Source organism: Sebastes umbrosus, chromosome 19 (assembly GCF_015220745.1).
Source record: "Sebastes umbrosus isolate fSebUmb1 chromosome 19, fSebUmb1.pri, whole genome shotgun sequence".
NCBI lineage: Eukaryota > Metazoa > Chordata > Actinopteri > Perciformes > Sebastidae > Sebastes > Sebastes umbrosus.
The window spans coordinates 9,835,857-9,856,067 of record NC_051287.1 but is presented as its reverse complement, the minus strand read 5'-3'; the positions used below and the strand labels follow the sequence as shown (position 1 = coordinate 9,856,067).

The window sequence follows — 20,211 nt, the reverse complement described above, 5'->3', positions numbered from 1 at the left end:
CTATATACCCTCACTGATCTCAACCTGTCATGTCCTATTATGAGTAGCATGATGGTCGGGAGGATTTTTTTGAACAAGTAGGAGCATTTATTTTTCATACGATCAGCTTCTTGCTCCTGCAGCAGCATCAGCATCATCATCAGCAGCAGCATCAGCATCAGCAGCAGCAGTAGCAGCAGCATCATCAGCAGCAGCATCATCATCATCAGCAGCACGCCACCGCGCAAAACCATAGAGCCGATACGTCGGGAGCGCGCAGCAGCAGCACCGCGGCGCGCATGCACAGCTGTCAGCACCAAGGACAGCAGCCGCTCAGCTCAGCTCCGGATTGACCAGCAAGAGACGCATCGGAGGGGCTGATCAGTCCGCACAAAGCGCACTGAGGAGCGGCTGCAGGGGGGGGGGCAGCGATACACACCCCGAAGCCTGGAAGATAGGACACAATGCTTTTAACTATTTTCTTGGTGGGGGAGGTGTGAGCGATTCTGCAGAGGAGAGAGCAAAACAGAAAAAAAAAAATGCGGTTCGGACATCCCTGCATGGTTGACAGCCCTGCACCCTAATATGTGCATGCACATTCCTCCGCATTGCACATAAAGCCTCCCTCCCTTTCGCTCTGCACGCCGCCCACCTGGATCGTGTCTGCATTGAACTGGCGGAGCCGCGCTGCTGTCCAGAAGAAGCTGCTGGTCGAGCGACCGGGCTGCTGCACGGCTCCTCTGCTGCTCGGTGTCGGTGTCGGTGGTCCACCACACGATGCGTCTGTTTCTGCTGGCGGTGCTCCTCTCGTGCTCCTGCGCGCGGGCCGGCTGCGAGCCGAAGATCGTGAACATCGGGGCCGTGCTGAGCCAGAAGAGGTACGAGCAGGTCTTCAAGGATGCCGTGACACAGGCCAACCAGGTCTACGGCAGGGACAAATTCAAGCTGACCGCCATCTCCGTAACGCACAAGCCCAACGCCATCCAGATGGCTCTGTCCGTCTGCGAGGACCTCATCTCCAGTCAGGTACAGTCTGCATGCCACCTCTGCATGGGCGAAAATCAAACAGCCTTTTCAATAATGTCTGAATCATAGCTCATATGATGCATGCACACCTTCCACCTCCACCTCCACATCCACCTATAACTGTAAAACTGGTATGCTGTGAGAGTGTTTTTTGGAAGAAAACCACCCCTTTGTCTTGCAATAGAAAGTTGATGCTTCCATGAAACCTATAATCAGATGTGTTTTCTCACTTTGAAGTAGGTAAAAGACCCGGATTGGTTGTTATTTTTATTTATTTATTTAAAAAGGATCCCCATTAGCTGATACCAATGGCACCAGCTATACACCTCTGCATGTCGTAGCACATATGATGCATGCACACCTCCACCTCCACCTACCTAACTGTAAAACTGGTTTGCTGTGAGAGTGTTTTGGATGAACATCCCTGTGCCTTGCAATAGAAAGTTGATGCTTACAGTGAAACCTATAATCAGATGTGTTTTCTCACTTTGAAGTAGGTAAAAGACCGGATTGGTTGTCATTTTTATTTATTTATTTAAAAAATGATCTGCTGATACCAATGGCACCAGCTATAGTCTTCCTGCATGGGGTCCAAAATCAAGTACATTACATTTATCACATACATACTATATATACAACATCATATTTGTGTTACACTAATAACATTCAAATTTTCCAAACATATATTTCACATTCATTCACATCTTCCACAACCATTTAAAGCCTCAAGGCCCATCATCATCAGGGAAAAGGAACAAAAGAAAAAACATACATGACCATACAACACTGGACTATCGATCAGCTGCTTAAGTAATGTATTCTTAAATGGTATTTGAATGCCTGAATCATCCTCAGTCTTGAGCTCTGAATCCAGACCTATTCTCCATTTCTCACACTAGCAGACTAACTGTCCATTCAGCATGAAGGTATTACTGAAAGGAATCAGCCCATACGTTCTTACAGGCCTGTCATTTGTCCAATTTGGCATCCACTCTATGTTTTGTAGGCTATACATGAGTCCACTTTGTATAGTATCTAATATACTGCAAGTGAACTCCCCACAGACCCATCTGTTTTACAGACATCCAGAAATAGGCTTTGGTTTTGGGGCAATATCTCGGATGAGAGGGCAACTGTACGTTCCAGTACACACACACACAGCTGCAGATCTGCTGAACTGCAAAGGAGCCAGTGAGGAGTGAAAAATGTGCAATATGGCATTTACATTTAACAACTTTGGCTTTGCTGCATGATAACATTTTTGGCAAAAGGGGCGCTGACACTGGCTGCGGACAGTTTCTGTATGTTGGGGTGGATCGCTCACTCAAGCTGTGTGTGATATGATGCAGTGGTAACACAAACAACTGTTTTTTTTAGAAGTTGCTTGTCTAAAAAGTACAAGATTCACACCGTATGTGCCGCAGAACTAACAAACAAAACATATTCCATAAGTAATGTACGACGCGCCTTTCGAAGAGTTGTTGAACCGTCCTCTTATGTGATGCTCAACAAGGCTTTTAAAAAGCGCCAACGTTATGTCACAGCATGCTGGGGCGTGAAGTCCCTCTCGCTCTCGCTCCTTCTTCTCCCACACACATAATGAGGCTTCATGGGAACAACAACACAAAAAAAAAAAAAGTACCCACCCACAGCTTCAGTGCTGCTTTCATGTCCTCGGTCCTCTGCTTAGTGTAATGACTCTAATTGATACAGGCTTGTAGAATAATACTGTCGCACCCAGTCTCCTGTCACATGCTCATCCAAAGCGTGAGCATCCATTAGGCTCTGCAGATTACACCAACAATGGTTCACTTCCCTACTCCCGTAAATTAGACGGACATCACACCTAATTTAGACAGGGAGGTTTAATCAAATGAGATTGGCTCGTAGGCGACAGCAGTTACTGAGAAGGGAAGTGTGTGGCAGATGGAGGAGTAGATGCCTGGGAGCGGTCCTTGGAAGATAGACCTCATTTTTGACCCAACCATACGGACTGCTCATATCCAGTAATCCATGCCTGCATAGCCATGCCAACTTTGTTCCACTTCCTTCACATCTCCGAGGCATTTCTCAAGTCTGAGCTCACATGAATTATTTTTGTTTACTAGAGTAGTTGGACAGGTTTGGTTTTGCTTAATGCACGGATAAAACTAAATCAAACGAGCACAAATTCAGTCTGCCAGTGAAGACATTTTCAACAAAGGAAAAATACTTCTTTGCTCTTCCTCGTAGATGAATTTATGTAGATTTTCAGGTTCAAAAATGTTATTTTTAACTTGTTATACAACAGTTTGGAGCAGCAGTTGCGCCCACTATGACAATATTGTGTTTAAAGAGCACACTAATTTAATTCAACTTGGGGTAGAAAAACAGATGTTTCAGCCAAGGCTGGATTACAGATCAGGCAAAGCGGAGAGATGCTCGGGGGGGCTCAAATGCCCTTCGTGGCAATCATTTTGTGCTAATTTTTTATTTATTTAACCAGAAAAAGCCTCATTGAGATTAAAAAGCTCATTTTCAAGAGTGTCCAGGCCAAGACAACAACAGCACATATCATGAAAAACTCACCTTTTCAGTGCTTGTGCACATACATTTGGGTATCTGGAGTTCTGACCAACCCACAAACTGCGAAATGAGACAACGCAGTCAGTTTTTTTTGGGCTACCAGGATCAGAAAACATGTGATTCAACAAGACATTCAGATTTGGCTCCCCTTCCTATGTCACATGCAGTCTCGTTAGAATATACCGCCCACAGCTTGATAACTAACTTTGCAAAGGTAATCCTGATGCTATGTTTTAAAAAGGCCTTACATAGTGTATTCTTAAATAACTGTAATTGGCATTTATTCCACCAACCTAAAATGGGGAACACAGGGAGTTCAAAAGGGGCCCACTACATCTCACTTTTTGCCCTGCTGTTTACCCAACCCCGGTGAACAGATCACCACTATGCTGAAATGAACTTTTCGCAATGTAAATACAGTATTATACAATCATCCTTGTAAGTGTGAATAGCAAATGCTGTTTTCTTATGTTAATAAACCTAATGGAGTCTTGTGTGCATTGTGTCCTACAACAACAAAAATGTATATTTATTTCACAGCTTTGTTGAATACTCGTTTCTGATTGATCAATCGCGGTGTTCTACAGTCTGTTATTTCTTTATAGCACACCGTTGCTATGTATAGCAGACCGTTGCCATGGGCACAGTTCTGATCTCAGGGTTTCTTTCACAACAATGACCAGCATAAGGGATAATGTACAGATATATATAGTTACTTGATACTAGCAATGTAATAATTTAGGATGGTTTAATTTACCAAGAAGGTTAATGGGACATTTTACAACATACCATACATGTGTTTTTGTATATGATGTGTGTGAAGAATCTTTAAATATGATTTTCATCAGCTCATTTGGGTATAAAAAAGAAAACAAACATTCTATGGGTCCACGAAATCAGTCTCCCATTCATTGTCTATGGAGCAGCTCCAGACTTTATACCCTATGACATCACAAGTTTGACACTTACTTCTCTGGTTTCTGGCTTTGAGAGAGTTGTGTTCACTGATATTGATTGAACTCATCTAGACCATGGGAATAATAAATTGCAATTCTTAATGTGAGTGGTGTTCTCCTTTAATGTTTCTCAGAGTACGAGTAGCGTTGTCACCATTCGGTCTTAATGCCGGTGTCAGAATGACAAAGTGTTCTTCTTCTGTGCCTCTGCAGGTCTATGCTATCCTGGTGAGTCACCCGCCCCAGTCCAATGACCACCTCACTCCAACGCCTGTCTCATACACTGCAGGCTTCTACCGCATCCCCGTGGTGGGGCTCACCACCCGCATGTCCATCTACTCAGACAAGGTGAGTGATAGAGGAGAGCGATGTAAAGAGAGATAGAGAGAGAGAGGAAAACAGGAAGAGAATACGGAGAGCGATGGAGTGAGGAGCTCCCCTGGGGCGGCTTCAAAAGCTTCCTAGATTAAACGTCCCATCACTGTCCATTAGAGGAGCTGTGATTAAATGGGTTTCCAGCTGAAAATTGAAAGGACATCATTAATAATGCGCCTGACCTGAGTTATGTTTTTATGGAGCACAAGCCACTAAAATGAAAGTTTAAAGCAATCACATAAATAAAATGCCGAGGACTTTAATAACTCAATTTAAAGTCTATTTGAGTGACGTCTATGCTAATCTCACAAATTAAAGGGCATTAAATCCGGGGACTTAAAGGGGCCCGAGGGGGTCTGTGCATAGATGAAGGCATTTTTTTTGCTTTTTTTTTAACAGGATGTTTGTCCAATTGTAATTGGGTTTGGCATTTGTTGTACAACATAAAAACTGTTTGTATCATTAATGCAGGATGTCCCTTTTTTGAGAACGAATTCAGCTGCAGGCATTTCAACTTTCAATATAGTGTACGTCGATGTTTTTGTTAGTGTACAGTAATAGGAGTACACTATATGGCCACAAATATGTGGACACCTGAACGTTACACCGGTATGTCATTATTGAACACGTTATTCCAAAACTATACCATAGCCTAACAACGTCGCGTTGCAACGTCGCGTTGCAACGTCGCGTTACAACGGAGCGTAACAACGGAGCGTAACAACGGAGCGTAACAACGGAGCATAACAACGGAGCATAACAACGGAGCATAACAACGGAGCATAACAACGGAGCATAACAACGTAGCGTAACACTGAACGGAACTAGCGTAAATAAATAACATCCACCCTTAGCAGACTTTCTTACATAACATTACGTAACAAGCGTAATAGCGTTACTTAACAAGGGTAAAGTCAACGTTTACTTTTGGTTTTACACAGGACACGAATAGCAGTCTCCTGGGTGAAAGTCCTATGTTCTTCACCAGTCACTGTTGGAAACATCAATATGTTTTATGATGTGAAAAAGCAAAGGTTAAGGTTTGATTAGGCTTAGGCACAAAAACAACTTGGTTAGCGATAAATCATGGTTTGAAGTACTTAATTTTGGTTAGAAAAACATTTCGGTTTGGGTTAAATTTAAACTGAGGGTAGGGCACCCACAACCACATCATGGTTACAATAATAACCAATCATGATGTCTCACTCCCTTTTTATAGTATCAAATAACTAAATAAACCAACCTCAGAAAAATGAACATTTGAACATACATCAGTGTGATGAGAAATAACGTAAATGCCAGAAACCATCTTTGGGAAAAATGTATTTGACGTGAACTTTTGCTTTTTAGTTTGGCCCATGTCCCATCTGCTAACATGGAGAGAGCGGGCTTTATGACTTATACTGCAGCCAGCCACCAGGGGGCGATCAAGATGGTTTGGCTTCACTTTTGGGGAGCTGTAATGTCCTCCACCTTTATATACAGTTTATGATTTAAGCCGGAACGGGCCTTCATAAACAAAAGCACACTTTTGTCTCAAATATATCAGTGTTCTGTAGCATTAAGATGAATCTTTATTGTAATTTAAGGGCCATAGCTCAAATTATGAAAGAAACATATCGTGCATATCACAATTAGAAAAGTATTTATTTTTCCACTTGGTGGGAAGACTTAAATAACCATTAAAAGTGCAATAATCTGCCCTTGTGGCAGGTTTTTGTCCAATCATTTCTACATATTCTGAGCAATGAGTCATTCAAAATTAAGTGAACTGTTAAATCCACAATGTTAATCTCTACTTCCTGCTCCGTGCTCCTCAGAGTATCCACCTGTCCTTTCTGCGGACAGTCCCTCCTTACTCCCACCAGGCGCACGTATGGTTCGACCTGATGCGCGAGTTCAACTGGAACCACATCATCTTGATAGTGAGTGATGACCACGAGGGGCGGGCTGCTCAGAAGAGGCTCGAGACCCTCTTGGAGGAGAGAGAAACAAAGGTGAGACGCTCCGGCTCCCAGGCCAGAGTGTGTGAGCATGAGCGTGAGTGCGTAAGGTTTTTAAACCTCAAAGGTATTCTATGTATACTGTTTTCCTTTCTGTTGTGTGGCCATATCTCTTTCTCACCATTGTGTAAACATTGGCTAACATTCCTAGAGACATCAACAGCGTCTAATGTGGTCTAATCTGACAAAAGTTTGTACGTTTATTTGCTCATCTTCACGTTGCTTTTCCCCATAGTCCAAATTATCCTGTTGTCTATCCACATTGGGAGCCAAATAGTGGACTTTAACTGGGGGCTTTGCAAACCATCACAGACTGAAGTGTTTTATTGGGGCCGTGGCGGAAGTCAGGTGTTCCTCTCAGTGCGTGATGAATGGCCGGCTTCATTATTGTACACAGAGGGCTTGTGTTTATTGCACCCTGCTAGGTCATGTTCGCATGATATGGGAGATGGTTCCGCCTTTTCAGATACCGCTGACGCATCCATTTTAAGTGTAGCTCTGAGCAGTGTATGTGGGTCAGTGAAATGCTGATCTCCTTTGAGCCAAAACAGACTTGAGACCGCGATGATGTGTGCCCTTTAGGAACAGAAAGAGCGAGAGAGGAAAAAAACAACTGCCGTCTATATCATCCATTTAAAAACGATGAAATTACCCTGGGATATGTTTTTTTCCCTTCATACTCTGTGACGCTCGTCCCTCTCTCGGGCACTTTGCTGTAATTGTGTGGCAGATTGAAATGAAGCCTGATTCAGAGATTTAATTAAATCAGGAGCTGGAGAGACGCTGGATGTGACACATATCCGAGGTAATTCACAGAAGGCAGCTACAGCTAAAGTGAAAGCTGCTTAATAAATTAAGTGACCGGGATCAGCATTGATTAACAGCCACCAACAGGAACACATTTGGGTTAATCAAGTTGGATTGTGCAACCACATCCATGCTGTTAAAACAATTATGCTGTCAAGTCATCTAGATGTGACTCACATCCTGCACTGGAGAAGAGTATTACAAGCCTTTGATGAGAATCCAGGAAGTTCCTTTTATGTTTGCATAATATGAGTTTGGATCTCAAAATGAAGCCATCTGTGCGTCCCTTTCAGTCTCATAATGCTGAGGGAAGTTGCTGCAACTCTCTCTACTATGAGGCTTTAATTACCCATATATTTAGTTAGGACTGCAGGGCCAGCTCGAGTAATTTTAGGTCCGCTGAGCAGGATTCATTTGAGAATTTCTCCCAATTATGGGCAACAATAATTCCCCTGATAACCTGGTCAAACTCAAAGGATGAGGCTGGTGATATTATATATCTTACTATCAACAAACCCCATAAAAAGGCCAAAGCCAACAACACATTGATCCTAATAATATATTGTCTTCATATCCAAAGCCTGATATATCTTCTTCCTCTGTGCCATAGAGCTCCATTGTCGTCCAAAAACTACAATACACTCATCAATGAGCAGCACTTTTGCACTGGGTGACATGGTCCTTCATTACAATGAACACACACACCGTCCTGCTGCTGTAAACACCAAATGTGTATTAATCTGCAGCTGAAAACAGTCCCCAACACATACACTATTTTCTCCTGCTTGAGTAACGTTTGCTAAACACTACTGTGCCCAGCTGTTATAGGAAATCACTTGGGCTGTACCGAATGGTTCGAAGCTTTGTTCATTAACATTGACATTCGAATTCTAAATCAAATATGACGGGTTTGGGCGGGCAGGTGACAAAGCAGCGTTCCGAGTAAGTTATTAATAACTTACAAAACGTTTCGTGCAATAGTCCACCTTCCACCTTCTCTTCCCCTCACTCTGTCACTCTTTCTCTCTCAAACACAACGAGCGCCGCAGCGATCAGTTCTCAGTCTGCACCTACATATATTTATGTTGACGAAACTGACAGCTAATATTCATTAAGGAAAGTTGATTTAATAAGAAAAAAGACAACTCATTTAATCAGATGAATCACTTCATTCAAATTGAGGATTACAATCGAGGATGAAGTTATAAAATGTGACAACAGCTTCATTCAAAAACCTCAATCGTAGCGTCAAATGCAATAAAAACATTCCATACAGGCCCTAAAAATCACTGAACCTTTTTCAAAATATGAAACTATATATTTGTGACCTGTTTTTAAAGCTTTACGTCTTTAATAAGAACCAATGAGCTTGAGTGCCAGGGTAGGGAATTCAAAAAGTCTGGAGAGACGGACTAAGATATTGTTAGTTTTGGTCTTTATATGGGAATTGTTCACAATAATAAAATAATATCTGTTGGTACAGTGTCATTCTTATGGAAATTGAATATAAAAAAACTACATTAAAAACCAGAAGCCATAATAACCTTAGAATGCACTCCTTAGTTTAATAACATCAAAATTTAGTGAAGCAATTTGGAGATTTTGGAACTGTAACAAAATCGGGAATTGTACCTTTAAATACTGAAATGATGAAAAGACAGTTGGGAGTGAGAATGTGTTGCATAAGCAGAGGAGCCAAAGAAGTTTTCATTATTATTATTATTTGTTTGTGTGCCCCTTGGCGGCTCCACGGCCCCGTACAGCGACTCAGCTCATTCTCAGCTCGGCTCTGACATCCCACGTATGTCACAACGTCAGCAGGATAATGAAACCTGTGCCAGCTCTTTCATTCTACGTTTGTTTGGATGACAATGTCAGCTAAGCCGTCAATGCATTGACAGCTTTGACTGTTTTTAGGTGATGTGAATGGTTGTTAGCTTGGATGTGGCAGACTGCAGCGTTGTCACATTATGCCCTAATTAAAAGTGAGAGGTGTTATTCTTGCTAATCACCCTGTTGTGCTGCATACACTCAGTACATTTGCATACTATTTTTAGCCTTGCGGCAAGTCGTTAGCGAGGTCACACAGTCACAGGGGGATCACTGTCACCACCAGCAAAGAGGCTCTGGACACAGTGGATTTAGCCAGAGTGCAAACGTGACCAACACGACATGAAATATTAATGCCTAACTGAGGATACAAAAATAGAGCGCTCAGAAAATCTCTTGGGAGAAAAAGACAAAGACGTTTTTTTTGTCCGCAGTGCTGCTGGATGGATTTCTCCATGCTGAAGATGCATAAAATCACTCAGTGAATGGTACTTTCTTGGTAATTTCATGCTAGTTAAAGTGTTATGATTGCCTGAAAATGTTCTTATCAAGGAAATGAATAAGTGGAATTATCTATAACCGCACTGACAATTTCTAATTATTGGCATTCTGCTTGCAATCCTTCAGTCTGGATGCAGTTATGTAAGTTGTGATTATAATTGGGGATTTAACAATTACCACTCAGCGTTTCATTTTGAGTTTGTTTCTGGACGGCATTTGTTGTGAATTTGCTTGTCAGCTCAACTACTGTACTGAGGCACGGTCTTTGTGGAGGGAGGGGAGCCGACCCAGTGCACTGAGGTGTGAGCTGTGAAGCCAGCTGTGTAAAAAAGAAACCCTGTGAAGCAGAAAGATGATATGTGTTTTCCTGCGAAATGGCTGCCAGTCTCAGGCAGGACTCCAGAGTGTCTCTTCTTACAGAACCGGACTGGCATCCAAAATGGTGACGCCTCAGGTGTCCGAGTTAAGTTCAACCTGCTCAGCAACTACTGAGAGTCGTTGTGCTGTGACCAAATGCTATAATATATACTAATTGTTCACAGTAAGTACTATATCATCTATACTCAACTGTTTTGTATACAAAAGTCAACATACTTTACTGTATTATACCCACAGGGAATGATACGATATGTGCATCGACGTCTATCAAACTGCAACTTTGGAATGTCACTGCCAATTACATTTTACAAAGAGAAATCAATATGTTTTCCAATTCATTTTAATTAATTAATTAGCAGCTGTGAGAGCATCCATTTCCATTTTCAGTGAGTGAATCATTGGCTTGTGTTTGTGATTGAAGGTTTTGCTTTGATCCGATTTTGTAAATCACAATTGAATTGGTAATTACAGCTGTAGTAAAGTTTGTATAACCATTAAGCAAAAGTAAATTCGTACAATTAACATTTGCAGTAGATGTCATGCTGGTTTCTAGCTTTTGATGCGTTGTACCAAGTGGCCGATCCAACAAGTTAATAACCAGCCCGGTCACACGAAAAGGCAAGTGAATGACACAATGATGCGCAGGGCAAAAGCGTGCAATAAGAACGCCGTTCTTGCTTTAGGCGTGTCATTTGTACGCCATGTAGTCTGCACTGACTGCAATGTACACGCATGCATGTGAAAATGCAACGCTCAGAGCTAGTGATGTAGAATAAATGGCCGGCAGGAGTGGAGGTGGTTCGGTCCAATAAACACAGGACTATCAATCAGGAGACCTGTGTTCGAGACCGGTGTTTTGTTGTTTGTGACGTGTTTTTTAATGACGTTTGTTTCTGTACTAATTTTTCTTAGTTTATGTACGTATTTTAAGGTTAACCATGACGTTTTTCCTAAACATCACTAAGTTGTTTTGTTGCCTAAACCTAAGTGAGTGGTTTTGTTGCCCCCTGCTGGTACTGCACCTTTATACATGCATGTAATATTCACGCCTCGGCGAGGCAAAACATGACACTGACATGCTATCCTCTGGTGAACAGGCGGGTCTATGCTTTGGCGTGATATTGGGTTGATATAACACTAAGGGATAGAAGTGGTATCATCTCATCAGATGGTTGGATAGACCTGGTGCAGGTTTGAAAATGTACGTACCGTAAAGCTTTTAATGATCACACTTTGGACTTGATGGTGTGTTGGTGTAGTGTGAATCTGATGGCTCTTTGTTGATGATGCCATGTTTGTTTGTTAAAAGTTAAGTTTCCATTTGTGCAATGTTAGTTTCCAGTATTGTGAAGAAGAAACGAACCAGATGGCTGTGCTGCAAGTTAGCATTTCGTATTGATAATTGCTGGAGCCATAGCGCTTTGCTCCAATTATTTCTCACAGCTACTCATCACTGATCATTTATGCATTGAATTTAATGAAAACATTTTCCTGATCCTTAATTGTATTTAATATCTTTAACAACAAGTATGAATGATTTCAGCATTATTATAAAGCGGTCATCTCTGATGTTTTGCAAACCCCACTGTTAAAGATCCCAATTTGAAGCAGAAAAGTGGAGATTTGTTGGAATGCTTTACTGCCCTCCATTTTCAACTGTTTATAATATTTTTCTGTGTCTGCATATTTTCTCTGTGCACATTACTCATCAGAATAAAAAAAGGAACTATGAAAACCTCGACCAACTGTCCTATGACAACAAGCGAGGACCTAAGGTATATTTGCATGGTCAATGCACGCCGCCCACCAACTTTCCAAACGTAGCAACTAGAATCCAGCCCAAACCAGTCACCAGCCGACCCAGAAATGTTCCTCTCTTGGTAGCACGTGTTTTCTTTAACCTTTACTTTGAGACATTTCCCTATGATTTAAATGAAGAATGGTTTTGTTATGAAAAATCTATAATTTTCGGTCATTACAGAAAAAAAAAGATGAAGTGAACAGCGCCCCGCTTTTTATCATTTTCATTTTCTCCTTCAATAAAGGAATGCATGAACTCAGAACACATACTCACACACAAAAAGAGTTTGCAAGTCCATTCCTTTGTGGAGAACCGGTAGTGTGGGACAAAACCGTTTCCCAGATGCTACTTCCTCCTGTTCTGTAGCACTACCCTAGTTTTCAGCAGTTTTTTTGTTGGGGGAGGACGTCCCCCTCACCCCCCTTCACCCGTTTTTAGTTACTGGTTGCATTGACCTTCTTCTTCCCCCTACCTAACACATGCACGTCCTTTCTTTGGAGCCTTGATAACCCTCAGTTTGCATGCGAACAAATGCAAAAGTTTTTTTTCCCTTCAAGCTTTTTTTTTTTTAGTTCAGCCGGTTCCCCTGGATCGCTTTCCCTTTTTATCTCTGTCTCCCGTTTTCAAACAAAATCGGCCAAGCTCGAACCAAGCAGGTAAAGAGGCAGCATGGTGTCTAAGGTAGGGAAAAGTAGCTGGCTTGACCTTTCTTATGCCCCGATCACAGGCAGAGAAAGTCCTCCAGTTCAGCCAGGAGACTAACTTAACTGCCCTGCTGCTGGAGGCGAAAGAGCTGGAGGCCCGAGTCATCATCCTATCCGCCAGGTGAGATTTGTATTCCAAGTGACACATAAATTTCAACCCAAAGGGCATTGGTTATGGTATCATATTTACCTCAGATTAATTTCCTGTTGATCGACTAATCAATTTATCAACTAATCATTTCAGCTCCAGTTTAAATCCAATTCAACTTAAACCCTCTGCTGGATCCAGCTGTGCATCTTAATGTTCAGTTACAGTTGACAAATAAATTATGTCCGTGTATTTCACACCGAATTACAGAAAAATGAACAAATAGTTTCTTCGGCGAATGTGTCCAAAGTCTTATGAAACGCTGCACAAGACACATGTAGTTTTCCCGTTGATGTAATTGTGCAGCCGTACGATATATGTGCCTTTCAAGACGGGTCAGATCATCCGTCATTCTTGCCATGACTCACCAAGAGACATTGCAGACTACGTGTTGGACCCCAACCAATCATAGCATGCCAACCCTCCCAACTTGCATAGCGAGGAGGTGTCAGGGACCGACTCTACTGTCTACAGCTGTGTGTGGAAGAGCACTCTGTGCTCCTATGGGGGTCTATCAATGTCACAGAACATGTCATGAAATTTTCAAACTAGATGAGAGAGAATAAAATAAATCGGACATGCTTGTCTTTTTGTCCGGATGTCGCGAGGCGTCCCAGATGCCGTGATGGTTGTCTTCCACTGTGACACACCGCACCAGATGAGACGAATAATTGCCACACCCTAAACTCATTTTCATTCCCGATGCCGCACATCCGTTTGGACAGGCCGTTATCTGGTTGATGTAGTCTGATCCTTGCGTTGGGTTTGAATAATCCTAATTAAGGGACAATTTTACAAACTTACCCACAAACTTAGAAAATAAGACGGCCCAGTCAGTTTTTGTCGGCTGCTTAGTTCAGATTCAACAAGCCATTCAGATTTGGCTCCCCTTCCTATATCATATGCAAGCTAATTAAAATATATCGCCCATGGCTTGAGAACTACCTTTGCAAAAGTGCACCATATTTTTCTCACAAGCCAATCAGAGCAGACTGGGGTAGACAGAGGGTGAATACAGGTATATTCAGACAGACAGTATGAGAAACATAATGTGTTTTTGAACATTAAAGCATGTAAACATGTTCTAGTAGAAACCCAAAATACAAGTATGAACCTGAAAATGAGCATAATAGGTCCCCTTTAAGGCACATTACAAAACAGGTTCAATTCCAGCTGGATACCATCATGTCCCTCTTTATCTCCCCTCGTTTCCTGTCTGCCGCAAGAGTATCAGCTATCCAATAAAGGCATAAATAGTAGGCATAAAAAGTCCTAGTCCCAGTAAAGTCATGTAATGTAGTAATTCGCTTTAATCAGTTGCACGTGCACCAAACCCAAACTACTGGGAATTAATCAATCACTCCTAAAAATGAACACAGAATTTCTTCCTTTCACTCTCATTCAACGTGCTGTGATGTCAAAAAAACAAACAAACAATCTTTTGTCAAACTTCAGTGAGGAGGACGCTGCTGCAGTGTACAAGGCTGCCCGCTTCCTCAACATGACGGGCTCGGGGTACGTGTGGCTGGTGGGAGAGCGGGAGATGTCGGGTAAAGCCCTGAGCGAGGCACCAGACGGTACGTTCATCCGGCAGAGATCAGTGGGAATATACGAATTAACCCCCCGGCTCTACTCAGAGGCCGATCATAACACATACAGGATTAGGGGGGATTAACCATTTAACGGTGGATGCATTACATGATTAATTGTATGACTGCTTGTTGTGTGTTGAGCATTTAAACGTTTAAGCATTATGTGTTTAAAGGTTTAAATGAGCTGTGTATCTAGGGTCCACTTTTAGTTTTAAATGTGTATGTCCTGGATTATCTAAAGGTAAATTCATGTGCTATTCTGCCATATTAATGCCCTGATTTCTAATGAATTACAAAGGAAGAGTTTTGCAACACATAGCTGATAGAATGGTAAGCTACAACAGCCTTTCTTGTCTCTATTCCTGGATTTTTCGCACAAGTCTCTCACAATATTTTATCACTTTGTGGTCACGAACGTCAAGCGTCTTTCCCTCCCCCCGGGCACTCTAAACACAACCTACCCCTGCTGAGCGTTTGTTGTCCTGTCCATGTCCAGTCTCTTCCACCTCCGCTGCAGCTTCTTCCAGGAGTCTGCAAGGCTGACGGACCTGGTTGCAATCAGAAAACTTAGCTGAAGTTGGATTGTTGCTTGGTTTAAATTTAGGTCTAATGGTATTTTTGTTTATTCCTCCTAACACAAATAATGTTTTGCCTGTGCTGATTCCCAAACCTTAGCTGGTAGGTCAGTAAAAAATAAGATCCAACTTCAAGGGACTCTTTACACATGCTGTGAAAAGGTCATCCGTGGCAACATCAGCAAAATGATCCATTTATTCTGCTGCCTCATCTCATAAATGACAAGATGTGGATATTTTCGGAGTTATCTTCCCCAAGATTAACAGGCAACGGAGATGGATCATGCAGCTGATGTTTGACCTTTATTCAGGATGTCTAAATTGGAGGCCCTATAAGTTTTTTCTACACTGTATGTATTGCAAAAGGATCCTGAGAAGCTGCAGTTTGCTCAGGTCACTGATTATATCTTGTTGCTGGCCTGGTCTCAGGTCTGATCGGCCTCCAGCTCATCAACGGGAAGAATGAGTCAGCCCATATCAACGATGCGGTGGCCGTGGTGGCTCAGTCCATCCAGGAGCTCTTTGAGAAGGAGAATATCACAGAACCCCCGAGAGGATGTGTGGGCAACACCAACATCTGGAAAACAGGGCCGCTCTTTAAACGGTAAGCTCGGACACAGACATAACGTACCAAAATCTTGTCCCGTTGCCTACAGATTCTTCATATGAATGCAGAATCTGTTTAGTTTTGACTGGAAAGCTGCCGTACAGAATCACAGGTCTGTCAGGTTTTAGAAACTCTATATTTGTCACTTCTTAGTGACAAGTGACTGACTTTTGGCTGACCCACTTAGGGCGGTTTCTCAGCAGCATAACAAGGAAAAAAATGGTGATGTGACAAAAACATATGTGGTGACAAACACAGCAGGTATCATCACAGCTCAACAACCACAGTTCCGTCTTGTTCATCATATTTTCAACAAAATAAATGTGGTGAATCAGTCGTTTTACCACATGCACTGAACTGAGAGAGTCGTGCCGAACAATACACAATAAAATGCACTGCGACACTCCCGATAGGTCACACACGTTATCCATGCATGGACGCATGTGTGCTCTATTCACACAAATAGTAATTTTCCTTTGCTTGCCACAGGGTGCTGATGTCATCTAAATACCCAGAGGGCCTCACAGGACGCGTGGAGTTCAATGACGACGGAGACAGGAAGTACGCCCATTACAGTATACTCAACTACCAGAAGAGTCGACTCATTCAAGTCGGTGTATACAATGGAACACAGGTAAGCTGACGGACAGAGACAAATCTGGCCTATTTGACACAACTAAGCAAATTTATTAGAATTTAGGTTCATTCATTAATTTATTTTATACTCACTGCCCACATGTAAGTCGTAGCTTCTCTGCATACATAGTCATGTATTTTTTCTTTAATTCATACCAGACATGCAGCCCCAGTTTTCTATCTATAGTACAATACCATTAAAGGCACAATGATACAAATGTAATCCCTCTCAATCATCACAAATGACCCACTAGAAGTGTGTGGTGGTGTCTGTATCTGCAGAGACCCTGCAGCCCTCTGTCTGTATTTTCTTTTTTTGCTGTGTTCGGGACGTTTCTGGGCATTAACCGCTATTAAAACGTGTCAACCGAATGCCAGATCTTAAGCACGCATCCAAGAGGAAGCTTTCATAGCTTTCCCCAAAATCCCAAATATAGAGAGGCGAAATGCCAAAGGGGCGAGAGTGAATCTGGAGTTGGCTTTCGCCCGCTTGCGAGCACCGTAACCCTCGTTAAGCCGGGGAGGAGGTGCCAACTTTGAATGTTGTGTTTACAAACCACAACCGACAAATCCTACTCATTGTGCCTTTAATGTAGGGCAACTCAAAAACACTGCACGTCAGCCAAAGCTAACACGAGGCTGCAGCATTCTGTCATAATGAATTTGAGGGGTATTTCAAATATTGGCTTTATTGCTATAATGAATTGGAACATACAGTACATATAAAATGCACTGCCCTTTCTCAAGTCTACAGTCAAACTACTGGATGTCAGGTTAAGTATTAGAAATGACCTTTAATTAGGATAGACTGCCGTAGCATCATGTAACCTTTGCCATGAATCATGCATGTTTTTCTGCACTGCTGCAGGAGATCGTAGATTTGTCCACTGCATTCAACTCTAGATGGCAACTAGGAGCTGCATGTGACTAAAAATGAAACCATGTACTTCATGAGCCCTCGGTATAAAACAGGGATAAAAGTGAAAACATTTTATAAACACTATTGCTGAGCAATTTTCAAAGCACAATCTAATTTTTCAGATATATTTCTTACATTTCAGGCATCCACTGGTTCCCATTTATCTTCAATATGAAAACCAAGATGCCAACATTTAAGATCTTGGTGCCTGTTGTGAAACAGCAATGCAAGAAACAACTACACTCCTATCATGGATAGTCTTTTGGGTTTGACTTTACCAAAAAAAACAAAAACATGAATTAAATTCTTCCATTGATCATCATCAGTGGAAGGACACGAGCACAATCCTTTATCAGAACTGCGTAACTCAACCACCATAACGTAACTTGACAAATAAGAAAAAAGGACACAATGTTCTCTGTGTTGGATTATATATCTCATGCAAGTTTCAAAGCCTTGCAATTTGTACTAAATTTGGAAAACAGCTAGAAAATATATTTCAAAATGTATGCCTTGAAAACAGGTGTGCATAATATTAATAAAATATTTTTGATTTGAGCTTCGAAGCTCAGTCTTGACCTCGGGAACAGTCTTCATTAGCAAAGAAATCACTCCATGACATTACAAGGACATTCTGCTTGTAATGAGGACGCATTTTAGCCTTTTCACGTCACTTGTAGAAGAAGAAGAAGAAGAAGAAGAAGAAGAAGAAAGGCACTTTATTTATCCCCGAGGGGAAATTCAATTTACACCACAACAACAAAACTAGGGTAACATCCGCAGTTAAGTTTAGGCAACAAATTAAAATAAGTATATAAACTAAGTAAAATATGTATGGAAACAACGTAACGTAAGTACCGAAAACATGTCACTAACGTAACTTTGTTGAACCCATCCACCTCCCCACCCACCCACCATCAGGGGTCCTTACTCACTTTTTATTCTACGTCACTAGCTCTGAGCATAGCATATTTACGTGGGTGCATTTACATTGCAGTCAGTACAGACTACATGCCATACAAAATTACACGCCAAAAGCAAGAACGGTGTTGTTATTGCATGCTTTTGCCTTGAGCATCATAACGTCATTCATACGCCTTTTTGTGTGACTAAGCTGGCTGATGAAGACTCTGAGATGCCGTCGAAAGCTTTGGGAAAAGCTAGTTAGTTGACCTAGTGTTGAGACTATTCTGTCAAACTGTATTCATTTGTAATTAATGGTGGATATCTAAATGGGTCAGCCACACCAACACAGCAAACGGTAAGGACTGCGAGGATCAGCACTTCAGTTGGCTTCTGATAGGTGTGATAATAATAAGTTCCTGAGACCCTGAGGTATGATGCAGAAGTCAGAGGTTGATGAAGTAAATAAAAGAACCGCTGAGCTGTGCTTATATAAAGCTGACTCATTAGTGATGCTCACCCGCGGTGCTGGAGCCTCATCAGCAGTCAACGCCTTCTGTCGGAACTCACCTATGATACTGTATGTGTGTGCGGCATCCCCGCAGGTGGTAATGAACAATCAGCGGAAGATCATCTGGCCGGGAGGAGAGACTGAGAAACCACAGGGCTTCCAGATGTCCACTCGATTAAAGGTAGGAGCCGCCTTCACTTTGCTGCTGCAATGTGACATTCTTGTCTACCCCGATAGAGCGCGGACCTGAGCTGATATACTGGAGCTGACACTTGTTTCTCAGAGGGGAGTGAAGATAATCTATGCTCATAAAGGCAGCCGTGATATATTTGCTATGACTTTTATCTCTTCAAATTTGTCATAGGCCTGCAAAGAACCTCTCCTTGTCAGTTATTTTTACATTCATCTGTCTGTCTTTGTGTGTCCATGTATATCTGGGAGTTTGTACATGGGTATTTTTATGTATCTGTTGGGTTTTTTCCAAGTACTTTCCCCCTCTTTCTTGCTGAAGTCCCTCGGGATGGCAACGGATCCACCTCTGACTACGTGATAAACAGCTTTCTGTCCCGTCTGTTATAGATAGTGACGATACACCAGGAGCCATTTGTGTACGTGAAACCCACTCAGCCGGATGGAACATGCCACGAGGAAATGACATTAAATGGAGTCTTAATAAAAAAGGTTATCTGCACTGGCCCCAATGAGACCATCCCAGGTAACCTATCAGGGACGTTTATATTATCACTGTGCTTTTACCGCACCCGCCAAACACCCACTGGAGATGCATACATATATATGCAGTAGGTATCTATATATGTATGCATGTAGCTGAGTGTGCCATTCAGAATGCGTGACTGTGTGGACATGCTCGGTCTGTATGCTGTGTTTTCTGGCAAACCGTGTGACTGTGTGTGTTCGTCTGCAGTGCACTCTGTCACGCATTCCGTTCAGTCTACGTACGCCGCCATTGGATTAAAACAAATTACGGTGTTTCCTTAAGAGCGATTTTGACTTGCAACTGTTGCTGGTTTTGTTACAGGACGCCCAATTGTGCCCCAATGTTGCTACGGATTCTGCGTTGATCTCCTCATCAAGTTGGCTATGACCATGAACTTCACCTACGAGGTGCACCTGGTGGCTGATGGGAAGTTTGGGACTCAGGAGCGGGTACGTTTTACATTCACAGCCACGTTTGTTTTTGCATGAGGCACAGGTTTGCATGCAATACCTCACATTCAATACTTGACTTGAATAATCTTCTTATTTTACTCCACTAACAGTAGTGATCTCACTAAGTATTCAGAGCTGAAGCAATAAGCGGTCATAAAGCGGAGACCCACAGATATAATTGTCTAGCAGGTGAACTTGTTCATCGTCATCGATCTGGTGTCAGTT

The 20,211-nt window shown here is 42.2% G+C and overlaps 1 protein-coding gene across 12 annotated transcripts in view; it reads left to right on the top strand.

Moving 5' to 3' along the window:
* Positions 1-220: 220 nt before the first annotated feature.
* grin1a (glutamate receptor, ionotropic, N-methyl D-aspartate 1a) overlaps positions 221-20,211 on the top strand; it is a 39,785-nt gene continuing 19,794 nt past the window's right edge. For 2 of the 12 annotated variants that reach the window (XM_037752123.1, XM_037752127.1), the window contains exons 1-11: positions 222-1,005; positions 4,740-4,874; positions 6,722-6,898; positions 12,133-12,195; positions 12,949-13,046; positions 14,529-14,650; positions 15,670-15,844; positions 16,337-16,481; positions 18,911-18,997; positions 19,396-19,543; positions 19,856-19,983. In XM_037752123.1, the coding sequence (XP_037608051.1) occupies positions 757-1,005; positions 4,740-4,874; positions 6,722-6,898; positions 12,133-12,195; positions 12,949-13,046; positions 14,529-14,650; positions 15,670-15,844; positions 16,337-16,481; positions 18,911-18,997; positions 19,396-19,543; positions 19,856-19,983 (1,527 nt within the window). In that variant the 5' untranslated portion in view covers positions 222-756. Of the gene's footprint in view, positions 1,006-4,739; positions 4,875-6,721; positions 6,899-12,132; positions 12,196-12,948; positions 13,047-14,528; positions 14,651-15,669; positions 15,845-16,336; positions 16,482-18,910; positions 18,998-19,395; positions 19,544-19,855; positions 19,984-20,211 lie in introns of all 12 variants that reach the window. The other 10 variants (XM_037752129.1, XM_037752132.1, XM_037752131.1 and 7 more) reach the window with 8 other exon arrangements.